At 41.8% G+C, this 24,310-nt stretch overlaps 1 protein-coding gene across 9 annotated transcripts in view; it reads right to left on the bottom strand.

Moving 5' to 3' along the window:
• The window catches only part of ANKRD6 (ankyrin repeat domain 6), a 125,507-nt gene that overhangs the window by 29,998 nt on the left and 71,199 nt on the right, over positions 1-24,310 (bottom strand). For 8 of the 9 annotated variants that reach the window (XM_068937769.1, XM_068937767.1, XM_068937765.1 and 5 more), the window contains one exon: positions 6,819-7,091. In XM_068937769.1, coding sequence (XP_068793870.1) covers positions 6,819-6,938 — 120 coding nt within the window. In that variant the 5' untranslated portion in view covers positions 6,939-7,091. Of the gene's footprint in view, positions 1-6,818; positions 7,092-12,162; positions 12,564-24,310 lie in introns of those variants that run through there. The other variant, XM_009668366.2, reaches the window with a different exon arrangement.

Genomic DNA, 24,310 nt, shown 5'->3' with positions numbered 1-24,310 from the left:
ATGCAGATTACTGGCTTAAAACCTTCTTATAACTTCCAAATATTAACTGCAATGATTTCAGGGTTATTACCAACTACTACAGAAATATAAATGAGAGACTTGTAAAAGTCTTGGACTAATGAATCAATAACGTCGTCACTCTCATAAAAATATGCAATTAAGACATTTATTCAAATGCAAATAATTGCTTCAGCAGACCACAAATCATATAAATCCTCCCTTGTCACCAACTGATTGACAAAATAGATGGGGTCCATTGCACTAAGGCTGCAATTTCCAGCTGTGGCATAGTGCTATAGCTATGGGGGGGTATCAAGTTGCAGCCAAGCACAGTAAACACCCACGTGAATTTCAGCAATAAAACACAAGGGTACAGTTTTTATTTGCATTTAATTTGTATTCTGCCTTCCAAACATTAGCAGGCAACTGTCCAGAAGTATGTTTTAAAAGCAGTTTTTTTGTTACTAGAGTAACTGCTAAGCTACTCTAGGTGTGCTTTATGCTACTCTAAGTGTGTTTTCTACAACCAAATCCATACAGGCAGGCCTTAGCACCACGAGCTGCAGGATCTTTCCTTATGTTTATATATCCATGCATTCTTTTATGCATGTACATTCAGTTCTCCATTTCACCCTTGTGTTGTGCTACACAAGCACTGTTATTTAGTAATCCACTCTGCATTTATAGAAAAACATGCCCATCCACATTTTATTAGAAACCTTGAAGAGAAAACAAAAACAAAGTCTTGTCACATCGTTCACTGATGATTTGTTAGGCTGTTCACCATGAATAACCTGCTCACTCAAGTCAGCAGAAAGTTTCTCATTGACCTCAATAGGCATTGAGCAAGTCCCTAAACGTTTGCTATTTTACTTTCACTCATTTCTGATTTACTGTTCAAAATAGACACTTAAGACAATAAGTAGTTTTTCAAACTGAAGGATCACAAAAATGTGAAAACACTGAAATGTATTTTTTTTCTGTGTGCTGTTAATTTAAAGAGGAAGGAAAAAAGATCGTTTTCAAGATCTTAGCATGCTCTCAAGGTAAAGCTTGATGACAACTCTGTAACTACCACAGCATTTTGAAGTGTTGCCATATAGCAGGTCCGTAGCAGGTTCAAAAAATATATATATACATAAACAGATAAATAAATAGCATTAGTGAGTCAGAAGAAACGCACCAGCTTTTGCATTTCCATGGCTTTCCATGGCTTTTCCAAACAATCATCATTTCTTTGCCAAATTCAATTTTATACCTATGACCTTAACAGTGTGGGTTGCAGAAAAGCTATCTTCTGCTTCACTTTGAAAAAACATTCATGAAATCCACTGTACTGTGCAAACTACATTGACACTGCCTGTTCTACACTGTACTAAAAATTTTTTCCAAGTGGCACCCTTCTCTGTATGACCTTGGTAATGCATAGCTTTTCTTGGCCATATTAATTCTTACCATTCAATTCTACATGATATACCATGATATACATGATATACATGATATACTATGATATATATGATATACTACATGATATACATGATGTCACTATGAAACCCAACATTAAGTAACCTTTTGTTTTGATGAGCTCTTACACACAGGTTCAGACCTGGAATTTTGTCTCCGGGCATGGAGCAAGATCCCGTCAGGGAGTGCAGATCCCCACACGGCGACTGGGCAGATAGCGCTCTGCTAGTCAGCCCTGCTTGTGAAAGGGCTTTCAGCCAGGACACACCAAAAACCTTAAGCGCAGGAGGTGAAATCGCACTTCCCTCCCTTCTGTGCGCACCTAAGTGGGGGACAGGCTCGACAGAACACCTGAGCTGATTTAATGTGTCCACACCACCGTCTCTCTTATGCTACTTTTGGTGCTCCTCAGACCTCTCCCTAACCTATCTCATCTCACAAAAATCTAAGGAAAAATAAAAAATACTTTGTGAGAGCAGCAGGACACAGCAGCTCAGCAAAGGTCCCAGCAAGCCTCAGAGCTAACGCCGAAGAGGGGAAGGCCCTCATAGGGAGGCTGGGCAGCAGGGCTGGTGGAAGGAAAGGTGGGACTGCTCTTTGCACTGGCCACTGCTGTTAAGAGTTGAACACTGAACCCACAGCCTCGGCACTGCCAGGAATCACCCATGCAAGCCCAAATCCACCACCTCTGCTCTGGTGTCTGTGCTGTCCTTTTGGGTGCAGAATCTCTTCCTCTGAATTGCTGCTGGAAGAGCAGGAGGGTGGCATGACACAGCCAGCTCCAAAGCTGAAGCCCCTGCACCTCTAAGCTTCATTTGCTCCTCGCTGCTCAACCAACATTAGAGAAGTATCATAGGCAAAAGTGTTCTTCTAAAGAAATGCTCCTACGGTTACACAACCCACCCACAGTTATGAGCTCTGTGACTACAAAACACCAGTCAAATCAAAGCTTAATTTGCTCATATCTGGTAAAAAGAAACGCAAATTAAATTTCAAAGATGCACCTTTCAATAACTTTACCAAAAGAAAGTTCCACTCCATAAGAACTGAAAAATGGGACCAGCTTTCTAGCTTGGAAGAAAAGTCTTACTCGTATCAGGCGTAGTTCTGAATCTTCCAGCTTTGGCAGCATATTCACCAAAATACTCTGCAAAGGATTCTGCTTGCTGAATCAGTCAATTCAAATTATCAGCTGTGTGGGATATTTTCTGCCATTTCCATAAAGAAAATAGCTATAAATTTCACACCTGTCAGACTGAAAGGCACAAAGATGAAAATTATTTCTCCATCCCTACCAGGCAAAGCAGCAATAGAGCACCCTGGCCCACAAGATGCCTCAAGCAGAGCCGTAAAGCATCACACACTGTGTGGAAGTCTGGTTTTTGGCCTCCGCCTTGCATGGCGCCATGACAGAGATCACGGTACCATGGTGAGTGCTCTACATACATTTCCAACACAGCGCCACCACCGCTCTCCCACCCTGGCATCGCTGGTGCCAGATGGTCACCGATGCTGTGACCCCAGTGATCACCAGCTCCCAGCACAGGGGTCCTGACATGGTCCACCGTTTGACCTGAATAAATCTGGTACAACCCCATGATTTTATGGCAAACCACGAGCCAGAATGGGCTTCCACCTCCCCTGCAGCGGAAGTGGAGAAGCAACCCCATCCTCTGCCCCTCTGCCCAGCTGAAAAACCTCAGCAAAAAGGAAAAAAAAAAATCCACAGACCAGGGACAAAGGGAAATTACATATTTTAAAAGGTCCCAAATCAGGAAAGAGACCCAGGGTCTCTAGCTCTTCCTGCTGTCAGAGTTGACTTCACCTGGAAATGAGGGGCTCAGCTGGAGAGGCAACTGCTACTGAGATCAAAACAAAACAGATGCACCTTGGAGCAAACACTGAAGCGAGCACCTAAATCCATCAGTTCTCCACTGAATTTTGATTCTTTAGTATTATTCTTTTTCTCAAATCACCTAGTTAATGTGAACAGCACTGTACACAGAGGTGACAAAAATGAAAGAATATCTTGCAGCTAAATTATTATTTACTGACTCAGCAATTAACCACATGATATGAGCTTTCATATGTAACATAAGAATAGAACTGGACTAGCCTGCCAGCTACCCAGCATTTAAAAGCACTTGGTCTGTTAAGGACAATAGGCCTCATTTTTCTTAAGCCATGCTCAATTAATCTAGTCAGAATAAAGAATTCTCTAGCATTTAGCAAGAGTTTATATACCAAATCCTGCTCTAGAGCCCAGCTACTTCAAGCTGTGGTTCTCCATGGTGTTTTTTTAAAAAATTGGTCTGCACTGGCAGATGCATATCAGAAATTCATTTCGAGCGTTAAGTGATGAGGGAACTTTTACTCTCCCTGCAAAGAGTTTTGTCTCTGCATGTCTTACTCCAATAAAACTCTGATAGAATTAAGCAGGTATTTTGGCTGAGAAGTGCAAAATCCTTTTTCTTCAGAGCAAACCCGGAGAATTTAAAATTAATTTGACAGAAAAAAAGGAAACTGCGAACAAAGGCAGAAAACATAGAGGTAAAAGAGGACCGAAGCAGGCATGTGAATAAAATTATTTTTATGCCTCATTTTGTAATCAGTTTTATCTTGGGGGGTGGAGAGAGCTCTTGTTTTCAATTTCTCTGAAAATTTGATCAATAATTCCCAGCTGTGACAAGCATAGCTTCTAAGTCCCACTCAGAAATTAACAAGTTCCATCCTAAAAGTACTAGTTAGCAGTAACAGTAGTTATTACAGTAGGAGGAGGAGGAGGAGTACTCAGTACTGGGTCAAGCATTACCTCAGTAGTGGTAGTTATTATTTTGCCCCTGCTCCGCTTATTGAGAGACTGCACAAGAACCAGACCACTCTGATGGCTGAAAACATAGTCCAGTTTAAACATAGTCTAGGCTAATTTACGCATGGTAGCTCCTGTGACAGCCTTGTCCTTGACGTTACACGGCTCTTTCTCCTTCCACTCTTTGTTTCACTTAGATTAGCAAGCCAAGCTCTACCAAGGGTACGTTTATACAGCCTTTGGTAGGCAAATATGCACATGCTCTCCCCTAGGCAGCTAGCTGGCTGGAGGAAAGCCAGGTGCAAACTGGATGCTATGTAGACATGGACAGCACATTACCAAGCCTGAACTGATGGGTTTTGATGAGGGCAGCAGCTTGGTCTCACATCTTTTGATTCACACTGAGCTCATCTCTATCTGGCTCACAACACTGGAGGAATAAGTTTGGGAGAGTGTCCAAAATACCCCATGCATAAAGCACCAGCCACTCCCCTGAGGTGCCCTCCGTTCTCCTGAGCACCCTCAAGCTTTCCTCCACAGTTTTGCTGACCAGATTTCATCTTTTCTAAACAGGGTGGCCCAGAGCTACCCAAGTATCTCGTTTGCACTGTCTGCTGATGTGCTGAGATGCACCCAGAATTACAAGAGGGTCAGCTTTTGTTTCCACAAAACAATAGCTACAATTCTATAGCACTAGGTCACCTAAAGGGATGGCCTCAGAGGTCACCAGCGTGGGTGACTCATGGCTTTCCAATGAAAATAAAAACACTGTGTGCGCCTCTGGGCAGTATCACTTACCACCAAAAGAGCTTTGCTTTGATTTTCCACGCAAAGGCTGAACACCAAAGCAAGTGCAAGAAGCAGGAAGCTGCCTGCATCAGATAGGAAAGAAAAATGTACATGACCTCCAGCAAATCTACGTTTTAACCAAATTAACTGAGTTTGTGTTTGAATATGCATGTTCATAAAAACTTTTTTTTAATTTTAAATAAGTCACATCTGGACACAGAGGTTCAGCTCACAGTTTGCCCTCACTATTCTCAGTGTAATTAACAGAAGGCATTGATAATTGCACAACAAACGACGCTAAAAAATAGAAAGTGCCAATCTCTCACTACAGTTACGTCCACTAATTCCATGAAACAGTTTAATCAGTGCCATCATTAGTTTAGACCATTACAAAAGATGCTACATTTTATGCTTCAAGGGCTGTGGGACCTGGATTCAAAATTACAATAATGTAGAAATTTATACAGATGGCATCCCTTTTAATATTTTTTCTGTTTTCAGGCAGGTCTCTCAGTAACCTCAGAGCTGAAGATCTTAAAAATCCCCAGGCTACCATTCAGACATCTGTAAGTAAGCATTTCCTGATCTATTACTGACCACCTTCAATAGTGGTTTGTCAACAACAGAGTCAAATAGGTATCTTTATGGGACCACTCACGTTTATTACATCAATGAAATGTATCTAACAACAAGAGGCTGGTTAGTTTTGGCAAGCAAAATTTACAAAAACTGTTTACCCTTGGACCACTCCAGCTTTCAAAATAAATACCACCTACAACCCAAACACTGCAAAGGGTTTGAAAACAACTGCCACTGACAGATAAAAAGAGGAAAAAATGGATTAGTTATCAAACGTATTCACATTTGCTTTCTGTCTGTGAATATTAACTTCCATACCTTTACAGTGTTCAAAATCAATATGGAAATACAAACAAAACCAGGCATGATGGAGAACAATAACTTGTCAAAACAGGAAGTCCCAAATTTTACCTTACAGCTCTGTCAGATCTAACTTACCTAATTCTTTTCAGGGCTTTTTGCTGAGTGAACCTTCTCTACAACAGCCACTTCTATCTCATCTTTTACTTGCTATTATTATTTATAACGTGTTGAAAGTTAGGAATGGGTGAAAATCCATTTGGACTCCCATAAAGTTACAGCAGAAATCCTTTGATTCTGACCTTATGTTTAAGGTACGGGGAATAAAGATTGCAAACCCCAAGTTTGGAACTGATGGGGGCTGCACAGCATAAATCAATGAAGAAGTCAGATACAAGAGAGGCTAGAAACTAGTCTGCTGTACCAAAAGACTTTAAGATTAAGACACACTTTCTGTGTACCTTTATCTTACCACAACAGGTGGCTTTCCCCCATCCCCTCATGCAGAAAGATCTGCCCTGTGGACCGATTTCCCTTGATGGCGATGAATTACTCCATTCATCATTTTGCACATTGTTCAAAAGTCAATGCACGTTTTGAAAAATGTCACTGCACCTCCACCCGGCACAGCACGTTTTTAAGGACTCAACATTCACTACAGGCATGAGTGTGTCCACTGCAAAGTGTGTAACTACAAGATATCCGCTATTTTTTACATTTACATGAGCTAATAAGTACAAATTTTCAGAAATCTAAACACTTATGACTAACCTCAATTACATTCAAAATTGTAAAGCTACAAGGGCATTTTCACAGACAATGGTTTAGGAGTTATGTTAGTTCCCAGGGATTTTGTAAAGCATTTTTCTCTTGTTACCTTGGTAACTGCTACCTTGGCACCCTTGTTGATAAGCTGCACCACATTATCCACTTGGCCTTTGTATGCAGCTATGAGAAGGCGTTCTGAAAGCGCAGCGACCACATCCTGCTGGCTCATGAATTAGGAGAGGAAGGTTTTCAGGGCAAGCAGTGGACAGGTTTCTTCAGCCCAAAAACAAAGGCTTCAGATCAGTTCAAGCAGCATGCACGGAGGCGAAAAAGGACCCCAGCTCCCTGGAAGGTGGCTTTATTACTATGCCATCTTCTGGACCTGTGGATCAGAAAACAACACTGCCATCAGCAACATTTCAGAGACTGAAGCACTGCAGCAGCTCATCCCCGAGCGCTTGTCTTTTCATCAGTTTGGAAGGGCACCACAGGAAAAAACCCTGAGTCTCCTGCGTATGGATCTTTGCATTTCCATGTGCAATGCAGAGGGACTATACACAAAAGCACACTTTCATTGTATCCTCATTCATCTAATTTGAGACAAAAATGGTTAAACTTTCTGAAAGCATAACCCTCTTTTGGACTAATCTGTCTCTGTGTGGGCCCCCTTTCATTCTCTCCTTCCCCCTGATCTCCCAGACTTTACACTAGCCAAGGACCAGCTAACTACCTTCACAGCACATAGTACCTCAATCTATTTTGGCTAAGGGAACAAGAATAGGCTATAGTTACTGGCTGCAGATATAAATATACAAACCTCTGCACTGGAAGGACTGAGAGCAGCCAGTAATTAAAGGCAGCTGACTGTTCCCTGACTAGGATAAAATGTTTCACCTCCTCTGAACCATCCCAAGGACACCTTTGGAAGGGATTGCAACGTGCAGTTGGGAAACACTGATCTGTGCGGTCATCAAGAAAATTATGTTCCCATATAGGTGCTCCCATCATGCCACACTGACCTCAGGCACAGTTCAGACTTGGCACTGTATATGTAAATCAGGCAAATGGCTTGCGAGCAATTTCTTCTCCCCTGGCTCCAGTGACTTGCCCAGTGAACTACCAGAACTGAAAAGAGATTTCTGACATACTTCCAGAGAGTTGATTTGAAGTTCACCGAGGTTTAGAGTTCAGAAACTACCCTTTAGGGATGATTACAGTTTTATTTGTGTTTTGGTAAGATTTCACACTTTAACATTAATTTGTCTCAGTACAGCAAAAACACCTTTTCAGAAAGCAAGTGTGTACGCAGATTACATCTTTCTCTCTTGAAACAACAGTGCACTGCTCTTTATCAGCTACTAATATTACAGATTTTGCATGGTCTGAGGGTAGTAAGTATAGGAACTAGAAGATCTTGGATATTGATAATGGAATACGATTATGATATCTGTTTGAAGCCATTTCAGAACAGCAACAACTGAAAGCTACTACTACGTAAAGTCTTTGATGGCCCCATGATTTGATTTGGTTGTCTCAGTCTACCTGATAGTACAAAACCCTCCACATTATCAACCCACCACTCAGAGTACGAATGTTTCTGCTAATAGTTTCAGTGGGAAGGTTATCACCTGAACAGAAAAAAGACTTAATTTCCATCTTCATACTACGAGGACAATGCCAGCAACAAAAAGAAAATGTGAGGGTTGTTCTGGCACATTAATTCACTCTTTTCTAAATACTGTGAGCGAGGCCTTTTAATGTACACCACTCCAATGTTACAAGATCACATCCACTAAACACCTCAGCAACAAAAAGGTGCTGTAACCTAGTTTAACCGAACAGGTAATAGGATATTGTGGTGCTCTGTGTCACCAAAGCGGTATCCAAAGGCCTCTGACACTGCAAGATCACTAATCTGCACTAAATATTTTTGATCACAAGCTCACCGATACTAAAACCATGCTGGTTAATTTGTAGTAGCAGATGAGAGAAGTAGGATTCACTTTGCACTCCTATGGCAATTTATATTAATGAATCGTAAAATGTTTTATGAGCATTAATTTTTATAAAAACCTTTGAGGACTACATGATTATTATACTCATGAATATTACATCCATTTTGGAAAAGGGCCATTTAAAGCACAGGAAAGTTACTAATTTCTTCAAGGTTAATAGAAAAGTTACGTCAAAGCCAGGAAATGATGCCCGGTAGCTGACTCTTGATTCCTAGATAAAAGCATTAGGCAACACTATCTCCAGGCAGAAGATTAAGGTTAGCTTTTCAGTACCATCCACTTGCTTTCTAGATGACAACATGTTTGGAGCAACATTGAAATAACTGCACATGTACGCAGAGAAACAAACAGACGAACAAAAGGGGTCAGCACGAGGTCCAGTCTTGTTCAACGTATTCATCGATGACCTGGAGGAAGGGACAGAGTGCACCCTCAGCAAGTTTGCTGATGATCCAAAACTGGGAGGAGTGTCTGACACAGCAGAAGGCTGTAAGGGCCATTCAAAGGGACCTGGACAGGCTGGAGAGTTGGGCGGAGAGGAACCTCCTGCAGTTCAGCATAGGCAAGGGCAGGGTCCTGCACGTGGGGAGGACGAACCCCAGGCACCAGTCCAGGCTGGGGGCTGACCTGCTGGAAAGCAGCTCTGCCGAGAAGGACCTGGGAGTGCTGGTGGACAACCAGTTGACCAGGAGCCAGCAATGTGTTCCTGTGGCCAGGAAGGCCAAGGGTATGCTGGGGTGCCTGAGGCAGAGTGTTGCCAGCAGGTGGAGGGAGGTGATCTCGCTCCTCTGCTCAGCCCTGGGGAGGCCACACCTGGAGTGCTGTGTCCAGTTCTGGGCTCCCCAGTACCAGAGAGACCTGGCGCTACTGGAGAGAGTCCAGCGGAGGGCTACGAAGATGCTGAGGGGACTGGAGCACCTCTCCTATGAGGAAAGGCTGCGAGAGCTGGGCCTGTTCAGCCTGGAGAAGAGAAGACTGAGAGGCGATCTGATCGATGTGTACAAGTATCTGAAGGGGGGGTGTCGAGAGGACGAGGCCAGCCTCTTCTCCGTGGTGCCCAGCGACAGGACGAGAGGCAACGGGCAGAAACTGCAACACAGGCAGTTCTGCCTGAACACGAGGAAAAGCTTCTTTGCTGTGGGGGTGACAGAGCACTGGAACAGGTTGCCCAGAGAGGTAGTGGAGTCTCCTTCCCTGGAGATATTCGAAAGCCGTCTGGACACGATCCTGGGTAACATGCAGTAGGTGACGCTGCTTGAGCAGGGGGGTTGGGCTAGATGATCTCCAGAGGTCTCTTCTAACCTTGGCCATTCTGTGATTCTTTGAAAAACTTTGTGGGACTCAAAGGCAGCCCAGCAAGGCACAAGGAAGAAACGGGACTGCACACCGTGCAGCTGGGCTGGTTCCACCCACATGCTCAGTGTGATGGATGCCGTTTGGACACCCTGACAGGCAGAAGATGGAAGAGAAGCAAAACTCCTCAGGTGCTTCACCATGACTGTGCACATCCATACACTGTTCTTCCAGCACGAGGGTCAGCCCTGTGCCACCTTCTGGCCATTGCTGTACAGGAGTACAGTACAAACCACATAAAAAAGCCAAGAAATACAGATGGCCTATTATGAAGTTGATCTATGAAAAGTAACATGAGTTTACGTCTCACTTCCATAAGCATTTGCTTTTCTGTAATTAACGTTACTAAAACAAACTGAGACACCAGAGTCCAACCGTTCTGTTCCTAGAGCCCCCATAACCCTCTGTTTAAATCCAAACCAGCATCTCCATAACCCAAGAGCATTTCTCATTCCTTGCCCTTCGTGACCATTACACAGTGCAGGGCAAGTCTTACAACAGGGATCTTTCTCCATGAGCTGTTCAGGCAGTGCTGTTACTTGTTTCTGTGCCAGCACCGGTCTGTGTAATGGCAGCTTCCAAATGAATTGCACAATCACTTGTTTGTCTCCATCCTTACACCCAATCTGGCTGCTCATACATTTGACAGACGCACCATATACTGATAACAAGCTCTGTGCATCTTAAAATCTATGATCAGATCCTGTTTGGTTTTCTTATTCCTTTAATTTTAATAAATCTCTAACATCATTGACATTGAGAGATTGTCACGTTCACTGCAAAAAAAATTAGTGCATTTTCCTGACACGCTGACATTTCTGTGGAAATTCACAAAACCTATAGGTGCTCAACATGGCTTAGCTGTGCAGTTAGAAACTGCAGAAATATGCCCTAACGGGCAAATGATTTGTAACAGTGCAGAAGTTCAGTGCTGCTGGGAAAAAGTCAAGTTCACAGGTATGTTCCTACACAAGTTAAATGTTAGGAATTGTACCCACTTTCTGGTTTGATTTTTCTCCCTCTGTCTTGCTCCTTTCTCATTACTGCAGTAAAGTCGCTCTCAGGGAGATCATTAGCTTCCTCAGCCTGTCACGCCCTGTGATCTCGAGTGATTTACAGCCACAGCACTGCTGTTATAATGTATTTTTCCTTCTTGCCTCTTCCCCTGATTGAATCATGTATATAAAAGCATATTAAGGAACCGATTCAGCCTTTGGTCTTTTATGGCTTTCTACTATGTTGTCTAAGTTTCTTAAAGTCATTGCTGTCCTTTACAGAAGGGTATTCACATAATAAGTCACGTTCCCGGTTTTGGCTCTTTTACATTTTCTCACTTGCATGCACTTTGGGTTATCTGCAGCTCAGAAAAGCGGGCTTGATCAGAACAGAAGGCCAGCTGACCGAGAAAAACCAACTTCCCTCCTATCCTGGGACAGTAAGAAAGAGAGAGAGGTGACTGGTGGCAGGAAGGAGAACAACATTCTCGCTCTCCTTTTGACAAATGACCCTTTCTCAGTATACCAGATGCAAAAACTCCACTTTAGCATTTCCCTGGCAGGCAGTTACCACGCAAGAGCAGGGAGGCATCATTCCCCTACAGACTGAACTATCTACGTGCCTTAGGCAGAGCATCTTTTCTTTAATATGTTTGTACACACAGCTCAGGTAAGAAGATAACAGATGACCAGGTACTACCAGTCACAGCTCGACTGCCCTTTCACACCCAGATGGTGCAAAACAAACCCTATAATAAATATCATTAGAGGCGTTGCACCAGTTCCCTGCTGCCAGTGCCAAACATCCAGAATCAAATCTCCCATAACAGCCCAAAATCTGGGAGCTCTGCCTCCCAGTAACTTGTTCAAAACAGCAGATGACAGTTTTTTCTCTGCCAGGGATCCTGTGTTGATATGGTTGCTGCCCTCTGGCTCCTTTTCCTGTTGGGAAGCACAGAGCATGAGAATATCCCAACATAGTCTGTCAAGAACTCAAAAAAAAAAAAAAAAAAAAAGATTTTGCTTTCATATATTTTAAAATAAGAAACAGCCCTCACTGTTTATCTGTAGCAAAGATCAGATTGCTTACCTGGGGCAGGTTGGGAAAGCGAAAGCCAGTAGCTAATTCCTGAATCTCAAGGGGGAAGGCAGCCAGGTGTGATGCCCACAGGTTCAGGAGCAGCAACTTGGCTCCTCTGAGCAATCACTTCTGAGAACAACATGCTCACTAAATCCATGGAGCATGAAAAAGGACAGTCCTCCTGCCATCGCGGATTAGTATTTCAGACTCACAGCAATGAGGCAACGTCTCCAGATATTGAGATCCAGCAGCATCTCCGCAGATTTTAGCGACTCGATGAATCACCCAGCGCTACGGACGCCCTAGGAAATGTTTGCATCTGAACTGAACAAAACAAAGTGGGTGGGCAGCTGGCTGCGCGCTGACAAAGTCTTTAAGCTCTTCAGCTCCAGCTCCTCTCATGCGTAACTGAAAGAGCAGGCAAAAAACTGCAGAATCTGCACGCCCCTTACCAGCTCCCTCCCCTCCAAACCATCACAAGGCTGCTTCACCTACATGCCCCTACTAAAAAAAGTATAGCAATGACGATTTTAAAGACCAAAGGAGAGTTCAGGGCACATCTGATACCAGGGATACTGAAAGGCTAGAAGGCAGCCAGACATGACCCTATTCTCCTAAGTTCATAAAAAAGGACAAAAGTCACTGTTTCTCTTCGGAGGGAACAGAAGGAAGCTGAAAACTCCTGAGGATTTGAACAGATAGAAGCTAATCAACTTTATAAAAAACCCTGAACTAAATAAAGCAAAGTGGAAGGGATATAATACCAGAACATAGGTCATTCTCAATTGATAAGACCACCAAGTTAAATCAATATCTAAATAAAAGAATGATTAGAGAGCTAACAAAACGCTTCAGTGTGTGACCATTACCACGGTACCAAGGCACAAGAAAAAAAAAAGAGAATAAAAAGATTCACTTATTTTTCTGCAAGGCACCCCAAATTGTAGTTTATCACCAGAAATGATGCTTAACATTCCAAGAAAAATGCTTTCCTAGAACTAGGAAACCTAAAACTTCTTTCTATGCAATATAAATAATGTAATAAAATTATTCTAAATTATTTTAGCATACCCCAATGTAAGTTATGGAGTCGGACCATTCTGTTACAGGGAGGTATATAATAATTACTGTTTTATAATAATAAAAAATCTTTTTAAGAAAACTTCCCATGTCTAATACTGCCCATCTCTTCTTTGCTCTGCTCTCAAAGCAAAATGAGTTTCTTCTCTTGTTAGTATATAATAGTATATTAAAATATACAAAATGCTCTTTCTCTTGTCTACCCCTCACTACAAAGTTTGTCATATTTAAAATATAATCAAAAGTATTGTAGTCATTTTAGAATAATGGAGTTGTTTCTTTTTAGGGGAGTAGATTGTGTTAGAAAGGATGTGAATGTTTCCTGGTATCTAACCTATTTTATCATTTACTGCTAGATACAAATATCCTTCACATCTCTCAGCTGAATTTTAAAGTTCTTTTTCTAAGACCTATAGCATTCCTTTCCTTTAAGCGTATTTTCCCATTCCCTCATGCATCCAGTAGACACTACTCATGAAAAGTGACTGTATTTGGCTAAAGGGAGGACTCTGCCTTTCACCCCCTCCTGCCCCAATAGACGGTTAAAAACTAGTCAAAGGTATCATGGTGAAAAACACAATAGCAGCAGCAACATCCAAAAAATAGTACAGCACCATCGACTGAGGAACATTATGTATTTGACTCCTACTTTTCTTTACAATCACACCAACACTATTTTTTGAGCTAGTTTTTCTACTGATCAGCATTTTAAAACTGGACACCTACATAAAAGTCTGGCAGATTACAGCGTTGGCTTCCACTATTTTTTCCTATGGTTTTCATAACATATTTTGAACTGTCATTATACCAAGTAAAGTTCCCCAGTTTTCTTATGCACAGTTGTGTGACTCATCATCTGCTTAAGAATCAGCTCAGTCTGAGACATGGGGAACTGGGACAAACTGGCAACATTTTCTGTTTCCTGTTTGTTTCTTTCTTCACTTGTTGCTATTAATTACTTCAATAATCACTGTTTAATAGAGATGAATCTGCATGACAGCTGCTCATCATGCTTCCTGTGAGAAGTAGATCAGACTGATTCATGCCACAGCTGGCAACTGCTTGCATCCCAACCAAAGCTTAGCCCCACAGGATGCAAACATGGTGAGACAGCTACTGCGGCTTCTCTAACCGCTAATGAAACTCTCCCTCAAATGAGGCTCTGTCGCCCTGCCTCCAACGTCAGCTTCACTGAATTTAAATTCTTAGTTGACTGGCAGATCTCAAATGATGCCCTGTTACAACCAAAAACAACCTGCAAAGTTGCACCTGCCAAGCAGAACGCTTTTTCTGAAAGAGACCCAGAAATGTGTCTCTGGATGGACACGCATCTGTGTCCATCTGCATGGACACAGATGATGGAGATCAAAGACACAGTTTCAAGTCATCAGTTAAATATTACTAATCTCCTTGTACAGAGACAATCGTTTTTCTTCCCCTCCTACTTTTCTCTTTTCCATATAACCCTGACCCTCCTTATCCAATATATAGGTTATATACTTTTTCCTTAGCACTTAACATCACTGGTTTTTATTTCGTTTATCTCATTAAAGCTTTAAAATATTATTATTCTTCCCATTCTCTCCCTCGGTACATGCATGCACAAACATGTCAAAAACATTCAGTAAAAGCAAGTTCAAATCTCAGCAAGTGTTCTTCAGTTAAACAATATTTACATAACAAAACAATATCTATTAATAGGAAACATTGTATGTGTGCAAACACGTGCATGAGACGTCTCAGTCCTATTTGCATAAAAACAGTTGGAAGGTCTTTCCAGCTCACTGCTGTTTAACAGAAGCGTTGGGTCCAAACCTTGGGAACTAAGCAGACACCCAGTTGTGCAAATGGGGAGCACAGTTTCATGTTGCGTTCACGCACAGTGGGATTTCTAGATGTGAAAATTCTCCCTTACCACCATCTTCTGCACAGGAATCACCTGCCAATCAATTAAATCTCCATAGAAATCCCACCAAAGTTGACTGCAAAACTTGCCTTGACTTTAACTGGAAGCAGAATGCACTAAAATCCTTTCCAAAACAAACTCCTCTTCCTCCTCTGTAATTCTTCCCTCCTTTTTTATTCACAAGGGTACAACCTCTGTCGCAAAGAAACGCATTCCAACCCCAGTACTCCACATTCATACCACAAAGATGGTTTTAGACACTGCTTTTCAAACTGGTAAGAGCATGGGCGGTATCTACCACTCATTTTGGGGAACCCAATGCCCCAGGGCCCGTGTGACAACTCGGAGGTCTTCTCCTCCTCCTCCCTGCCACCACAAGGCTGCCTACCCCACGCTCTCTCGGCCAGTACATAATGGCAACCCACGTAAATTTTGCAAAAGACCAAGGAAAAGCAAAGGCGTGCTGGAAAATGTCAAGAGAAAGGCAACTACTGTATTTATAGATTTCAAGGTCAGAAGGCACCATTATGATAAGCTAGTCCCAGCTTGCACCAAAGCAAAACCAACTTCTTTGAGGTAGATCCTAACTTTTAAAAACGTGATTGAAGAGGTGCAGCCAGGCAACATTAGAAAATACTTTGACTGAGCATCGGAGATGCACTTCCTATAGCAGTTCTTCAAGAAAAACATTGCTTAAGAGTTGCAAACAGGGATGACACACTCATGTACAGTCACTGTTGACATCTAGAGAGCGCACTGGAAGATACAGCTCAGCAGCTCAGCAGTGAATCTCAGGCACACCACGAGTACCTGAGATGTTATTTATATTACCACAATTGCCCACTACTGCTAGGCATCTAGCATGAGGATAAGAGTCTGAGAGGCAGTGTGTCAATTACAATGTTAATGGTCAGCTCAAATTGAAAGTCAGCGGTTGAAATTAGGCAGGAGGAGAGAGCTGGGGTGGGAGAGAGACGTATTCAGACAAGCGTGTCGGTGGGAACGCTGAGAGTGCCCACTGCAATTTACAGAGCACTGCTTTTCTTCCACATAGCTCATGCTGGTACAGTCGACGGGAGATCTTTTCCAGTTGTGTTCCATCACATGGTACCCTAACAACAGGAGGAAGTACAAACATTCAGGGATGATCTGGCACAGCCTGGAAAACGCACAAGTGAGAGAAATGAAATGTCTGGGAGGAAGTGAATGTGGAGGTCACGCACTGCTGCAGAGGCAGCAGTATAATGTTATGAGTCAACACAGCTCTGACAATAATTTTCACTTTCTAAACTGATTCTCCAACACCTCCACTGAAAAACTGTCTGTAGTACCCAAGCAAAAACATTCTTCATGGGCTAAAAGTAAATGCACATGATTCAAATGCAGAAGTGCTTTAGGGCTAGATCCAAAACCTGCTGAGGACAGAAGGATGCCCTCCAGCCTAAGCTGACTTTGAATGAAGCCTGAAAACAGTCTCTAAATACCGGGCAGTGTTTTAGAAGCATCTCTGATTGGATCCTAGAAAGGACAGAGACCATTCTTTAGCAACTACGAAGTCTGCTAAAAAAGTATAGTTTTTAAAAGATCCAATCCTACCCTATCTGTGAGTTTAGACTGAAAGTAGCAAATATTCCCAATAGGCATCGCTCATTGTTATGAGCAAAGTCTTCACGTTGCACGTTTCTCACAGTGCTCAGCATTTTTAGTTACCCTGAAGCACATGAAGGAGATGAAGCTTTTCTCTTTGGATCACAAGTTCAACTCTACACCAGATTAACAGCTATTAAGAGTGAATTAGCCAAAGCTGTCCTTGCATGGCTGCTCAGGATCCTATGCGATGAGAACGGAAGGTCTCCAGACTCTAGCGCAAAGATGTTCATAAAGATGACAAAACAAAAAGTTGCAACAAGTATTAACTCACACATTTGTTAGCTGTCTTGGCAAAAAGACTGGGCTTACAAATAATTTCTTAGATGAAAAGGTATAATGGCATGGGAACAAGGGCAACAAACAGGGGGTTGAAGGCTACAATGCCGTCAAGTGTTTTACTCCAGACAATTACTACATCCACCTAATTTTTTTCTGAATAATGTTTTACCAGAACGGCCCCTAATCTTTCTGTAACATATTTATTAATATATTACTGTTCACATTAATGAAGCATGGACTATCATTGCTCATGGAGGGAGATCCCATTGAATCCCATACACATCTACAGATGCATAACGCTGTGTACAATAAGTAGCAAATGGATAACAAAAGGTGCAACAACAGAAAGCAGGAAGCCCACCTCACTGCCAGCTATTTATCCCCAAATTACTATTCAGGCAGCAGGTCCACAACACACGTTAACACACGTTAACTGAAAAACATTCTCAAGTCTGTAATCCCCTAGTGAACCTTTCCAAAAGGACTTGATCCAGGGACTTTAAAAGATCTTTTTGTATTAGCTTCACAGTAACTTTGTTTTATTTTCATGTTGCATGTTCTGAATTTCTCACAGCTTAGATCTGTAAATTAAAATATTAGCTTTCTCTTCTGATGCACACTGCAGAACATGCAGTGCCTTGGACAAAAATCTGAATGTTCAAGGACGGCTCTCTTAACTCTGCATTTTTCTTAAGTTTCCATTTTGCTGGTAATATTTTAATCTAATTTTCCTGAGAATTAGCATTCACTCAGATCACTACCGTGTGCTTGAAATACTAGCTGCAGCTTAACTAAATTGTGTACCAGTTATGTAACGATAATACTACTAGTTGCTACCAAAGGTACAGCCTTCCACCTTTCTCTGAAGTGTCTTTTAGTGTCATTGGAGCAAGCAACACGCAATGCCTTTGTAACAAGCAGCAAGATGATCCTTTTGGCTGATCATTCACAGTTACTATAATATTTCTCAGCAAATAAAGTTTTTCTTAAAAATAGTGTTTTAGAATTGTTGAGATGTAACTCCATAATTATCTGAAACCTTGGAAGAGCTTACAGCAAAAGGTCTTTACAGTTTTTAATAATACTCACGAGATTCTCTCTCCCTGACTGCCAAACATATTTTTGTGCCCTTATAGTTTGGGGATCTCTGTTAGTGTGGTAGAACCCACTTAATGTTCAGATGACAGAAAACACAGGAGTAGCCTCTCTGCATTACCGTAATGTCTTCCCTTTGGCAGCTGGTCATTCCTCATCAGTGCCCAGGGAGGTCTCAGTGTTACAGACCCTGGGATAGATCTGGCCTGGGAGTTCATTTCACTGCCAGAAGTTCCTGATGCTGGAAGGCTAAACCCACAAAGCATTGGGTTGTTTTTTTTTTTTTTTAAATTTGCACCATACAGCAAATTATAATTTCTACCTCATTTTTTTTTTATTTCCAAAACTATTCTCTAAACAGCCCACATCAGAGTAATGAAGCCCGAGCAGTTACAACTTTTGGTAGTCATGCTTTTTCTTTGGCATACTGAAGCAGTGGAACTAGCTTCTTGGGGACATTTTGGCATTCCTACCAGTGGTGGCATGATTTCTCTGCACACCTATCCTTCCTCCTGACTTTTCTGTCCTATCCACAACCACTTCCACTTTACTGCACTCAGGTCTAAAAGGGACCATCTCGCACATAAGGATTCCTTATCCAAGTTGTATAACCTTTCATCCTTCATTATTTATAAAATACTTTAATTCCTCCAGATTTGAGTAAATGTATTTTACTTTTTACACGATTCCAGTACAATCTACACAGCCCGCATGTTAAAGAACCGGCATTGAAGCGTAAAGCTACGCAGGTTCATTCACGGGCAAGCCTGCATTTGCAGTAGAAGCGGCACAAAACACTCAAAGTGCTTCCAAACACTCAAAGGGCCGGCTGAGGCTTGAGGCAGAATTAATTTTATCTAGATGACCTTGCCTGAAATGTTTGCCTAACTTGTTCTTAAAGCTACCACTGAAGGGAGCGCTACAAACATCCTCAAGCAATGTGTTTCAGTGCTTCAATATCCTGCAAGTAGAAAGGCTTTTGTTGAGATTTTACTTCAATTTTCATTGCTACTAACTAAGCTGATTACTTTTTACCCTACTCCCAGAGTTCAGAGAAAAATTCTTCACTGCTTTCTTTATAACAATGTTTCAGATATCCAGCGTTATCATAACATTTTCTCTGTCCCCCTTCCCTTCTCCTCTCATTTCCCTCATTGCTTCCTATTCTAGACCAAAACACACCTAAGTTCTTTTGGGCCTTCTAGATCATCTTTTTCAGCTCACTGCTTGCTCACTGCTCACTGCTTGCATTGTCTACAATGCTTGTTTTGAAGTTCGGTGTTGCAAACAAGAGACAGCATGTGCAGAGAACTCTCCAGTTCATAATTCTCTCACATCTCTTCCCCTGTTACTGCATCCCAGAGCCGCACTTGCGTTTTTTGGCAACTGCATCATACAGGCCAAGCTCACTTCCCAGACCACTCTCAACTCCCAGATGTTTTACTGCAGTCTCATCAGTCATTCCCTATCTTGTAGGAAGTAAAGATCAGATTTAACAACTGAGTGACTGCACTTGGCATCTATGAAGATGAGTATCTTTGTAGAATTTGACCTTGTTGATTTTGGAATTACTAAAATCAAATCTTTTTGATCTCCTCTCCTTCAAAAGTACGTGTATCTCCTATCAGCTCCCTTCTGCAGAGCTTTAAGGGTAATTGCTGTTCCACCACCCAACTTGTGAACTAATAGTTAAATACTGTTTCTGTATTTCAGAAATAGGAGGCACGAAGAAAAGCACGTTTAAGCATGAGGAGCCTGACAGGCCCACTTTAAGGGTCGTTCTGTACAGTTACACAAGCTGTAGGGACAGAAGCAGTAATAACCTGCAAAGCCAGAAACCATAAACATCATTCTTTCCATTCTAAATGGTAAAAGAAAGACTCTCTACTTGGAAACTCGTTTTTTGAAGGGAGGGGAGGAGGGAAGGGAGTGTTATTTTACAGCATACTGCAGTCCTCTCATGATTAAAGTAATCTACTTTTATTAGTATCACCCCACTACTGCCCACCAATCCAAATTATCTAGATAACATATAAGTCAAATTCTTACAAACAACAATAGTGGTTAAAAAAATTCAAATACTTTTAAATTATGCATTTTGTAAAGGGTTAAATGCACCATGCAAGGTTTTTGCTGCTTTACAGTATGGTATTATTAACCCAAGGATCTTTAAATGCCAGTGGCATCAGTGATCTTGTTTCCATGTCAGCCTGCAAAGGATAGGAGGCAGCTGGTGCAGAGACTCTGACCAATGTGAACAGGGATTCCCCTGCTAGAAAAATCTGTGCGCAAACTCTGCAGCATGACCAGGAACTCGACTTGTGGAAGCATGTGACTGAGGCATGCTTTCCTGGGAAAAAGTATTTTTCTTAAATATTGCCAGTTAATATTTCTTCCCCAAAAACACAGACACAGGCCTTGGATCAAAGGTCTTAATCACGATTCTTAAGCTGAGGACAGCAAGACCAAAGCGCTGTGACAAAATACGTCTACTGAGGTTTCACCCTATTCCCTCCTCCTCCCAAAATGAACTTGTATTACAAATAGTTTTTACTTTCTTTTCCTTTAAAAACAACCTCAGGGGACACTTTCTTCGTAGTTACGAAGGCGTATCTTTCCTAGGCCAAACGTGCATTGACTGGCTCCCACAGCCCCTTTTACCCAGAGCCTCCCCAAATCACCACCCAGCTCTGTAGTTCACAAGGCACCAGACTGTAACTAGAGGGTCTGCTCTCTCTAAGGCACTGATCACCTGAGACTGCAGCTTCTGGGTCAGGCTCCTCCTCCACCTCACCTCTTACTGCAAGGCAACGTTTGCTCTCAAGTTGAGATTTGTAGAAAGTTCTGGCACTTCTTATGAGACAATTTTCATCTGCTGGGGAAGAAAACTGAGGCACTTTGCATATTTTCAGACACCAACAAGTGTATTTGCGTTGTGGGAGAACACAGAAGAGATTTATCTATTCAGGTTGGTATCACCTTGCCCACAACCAGGTATAGTACACCTGATTTTAACGTTCACATTAGCAGACGTTAAGACTAGTATTAAATCTCTGCAGGATTTGGCCCCTCTAAGTAAAACATCTGTCAAGGACAATATATACGTAACAAATGGTGAAGGATATGTAAGGATTATTTGTTTCATAAATCTCTTTGTGAGTTACAAAAAGTCAATCACTGTAGGCCAAACACGCTTTCCTCAAAGAGGATCATAAATCAATTCAGAAGCTTTCTGCATGTGTCTTGCTTTCTCATCCAGTTGCTAAACTTAAACGGTCTGCACGGCAGAAGGTTGACGCTATTGCTTTGAAGGGTTAGACAGTCTCTTGGAGAGGTCTAGAAAACTGCCTAATTATCTATATCTTTTGAAAATACCAGTACTACCACTCCAGGAAGCACCTTCAGAATCTCGAGGCTTGCCTCAGCTACACAATGCTTTGCCAAATCTGGCAATCAAAATCCGCTATAATCTCAGTAACAAACATAGTAATGCAATTGTAGCATTAAAAGATGAAGACTTTCACCTCCAAGAGGAAACACATCTAAAATAACAGCTTAACTGCACAATTAATTCTTCATAGAAGACATTGATGCCAGTGAGTACTGTATTATTGCTGTGGCAGTAAATGTAACAGATCTAACACATCTGCTCTGCTTCACTGATAATTAGTGTAAGTAGGGCCATTACACATTTATGAATCAGGTGCCCTGACTGCATATACAATCTATCACAGGTAGTTTTAACCACTTCGCCATCTGACCCAACACGGAAACACAAAAGTGTCACCAGGGCAATATTACTTTTCCTAAGTATCCAGCCACATTTTCAGTGTTTTCTGGGGGCCTGCTATTGAGCAGATGTTCAGTACCCTTGCCAGAAACTCGGTACAACCTTCCAATAATTACCAAGAAGGCTGGCAACAGTTAGTGAGGGACAAACAGTCAGATCTGTCCTGAATAACTTATGGTAACCAGGAAGTATCTGTGGCCCATTTACAGAGATCCAAACCCTTTTCTCTAAAATGTTTTACAAGCTGCATCTATAAAACAGCTTCTTTTAGGTTAACTTCAGCTCTCTCCCAGATACAGATGCTCCTCAAAACATAATGCTTTTACCACCTTTTGTGAATTTCAGTCCCGGTTCTCATCTTGCTCCATTTGATACTGGCTGCAGACTGCTGAATTCTATGCTCACATACAAACAAAGGAGAATTTGTGCTTTGGTGGAAAAAAGGGAGAGAAAACACAACTCGCATGTTTTCCCCAACATCACGTGCTGGGGAAAGCTATTCAAAGAATCTGATCCACTCAAAATAATAAAACACATGTAAATTTTAGTCCTGTGCTCACTTGAAGATGATGAAATAAACCACATGCTCAAAATTGCACACCTGCTTATTGGGTTAAGGTTTCTATCATGAGAAAAGGAAATTTTTTCTTCATCCAGAGGTCATAAAAGTATATAAAACAACAAGCTACGCTCTAGCACAGATTAGTTTCCACAGAAAAGACTAATTCATTATACTTGTACTCTGAATGGTTTCTCTTGGGAAGAGATGGAAAGTCAGAGATTTTCACATAGTGCGACTCAAACAGTAGCAAAGCTTCTCTACTACAGGCACCCTTTTGCAGGATACTACCCAGAAAGCACACGCGTTTCTTCTCAAGATTACCAGCTTTCTTGCCTGCCGTTTCCTTGCTACCTTCTTTGCTGTTTTCTGCTTCTTTTCACATGCACAGAGCTTTGAAACCAACATCTTGACCGAGTGCTGCCCTCATAACTAGTCTGTGATCAGCCCTATATGATGCACATTTGGAAGACTCTCATATGTACTTTCCACCATCTCTTCTATACGGGAAGCTCTTTCCAAATAAATGTAAGAAGCAATTCGGTTCACTTCAACTTCAGTGACATTTAACACCAGTCTGAAGCATCGTCAGAAAAAGACTAAAAGACAGAAACATTCAGATTCTCAAGTCGTCCATTCAAAAATGAGAGCTGTATTTTCATGAATTCTTAGAGAGGTTGTGAGGCAGGGACAACGCTTCTAAGACTCTTAAGTCTTTTAAAGACTTTAACACTTTGAAGACTCTCGCTCATGTGCAAGTTTTACCACAGAGCTAAGATCTGTGGATAATACAGTTCGAAAGTTATCACTCCCATTATATTAAATAATTTTCCTAATAAGACATTAATAGATGACTGAAGCTGAACCTGATTTATGAGAGCAAATGAAAGAAAACAGTTGTGAGGAACCGTTTGGTACTACCTGCCCCTTCTGAGCATGGATGATTGAATGAAAATTTTCAAGATCATCCAGAACTCAGGGGTTCTCTGGACACCATGGTAACACCAGACGTAAAGAAAAAGGCCCACTGGGCAGCGTAGGCATCCACCACTGACTTACTTGGCTAGACTCCTTTTTTGTCAAAGGACACAATTCACGTCATCCTAAAGTACAGTTCAACTATGTCAGATGAATCACATTCCAAAACTACTTACATCATTAAACTTCATCTCAGACACTGCACTATAAACACCTGAAGTTAGATTAAATGAATCCTACCCACAGAATGTGTGAGAAACACTCAGCTTTCTGCAATTTGCTAGAGGACTGCATCTGCCCAGCTTCTCCCTGACATCTCCCGTCAACATCACATCACTGTGATTCATTTACAATTAGAACACTCAGTTTGGGAAAAAACGCAAAAAGCAACTGGTCCAGAATACATCAGCAAATCTCAGTAATGGCTTACCTTCTGAATGGATTTCAGCTATAACACTCTGCTCTCAGATACTATTTTCTAAGTCCTAAGTAGCTTCTGGCTATGATGCCACAAGCCCAGACACCCTCCGACATTAGGACTACCTTGCAAAGCAGTCTCAGAAACAATAAAATTGTTTACCACCTGGAAAATCCTTCCTTGTGCAGCGGATATGGTTTTCTAGAGGGCTAGTCTGACTTACTCTTGAAAAACCCAAGAATTGTCACCAATCTCATTCCAGCTGGTCCACAGTGCACAGCAAGATGCTTCATATGAGCAGCTCAGGAAAGAATATATTACATCACATCAAACATGTACCGTATTCAAAATCCTCATAGAGTCCCTACATGCAACTTTTCCTCATGTGAAATAAGCTAACTG

This window comes from Struthio camelus, chromosome 3, assembly GCF_040807025.1.
Source record: "Struthio camelus isolate bStrCam1 chromosome 3, bStrCam1.hap1, whole genome shotgun sequence".
NCBI lineage: Eukaryota > Metazoa > Chordata > Aves > Struthioniformes > Struthionidae > Struthio > Struthio camelus.
The sequence above is the reverse complement of the archived record's forward strand: the minus strand, read 5'-3'. Positions and strand labels throughout refer to the sequence as shown.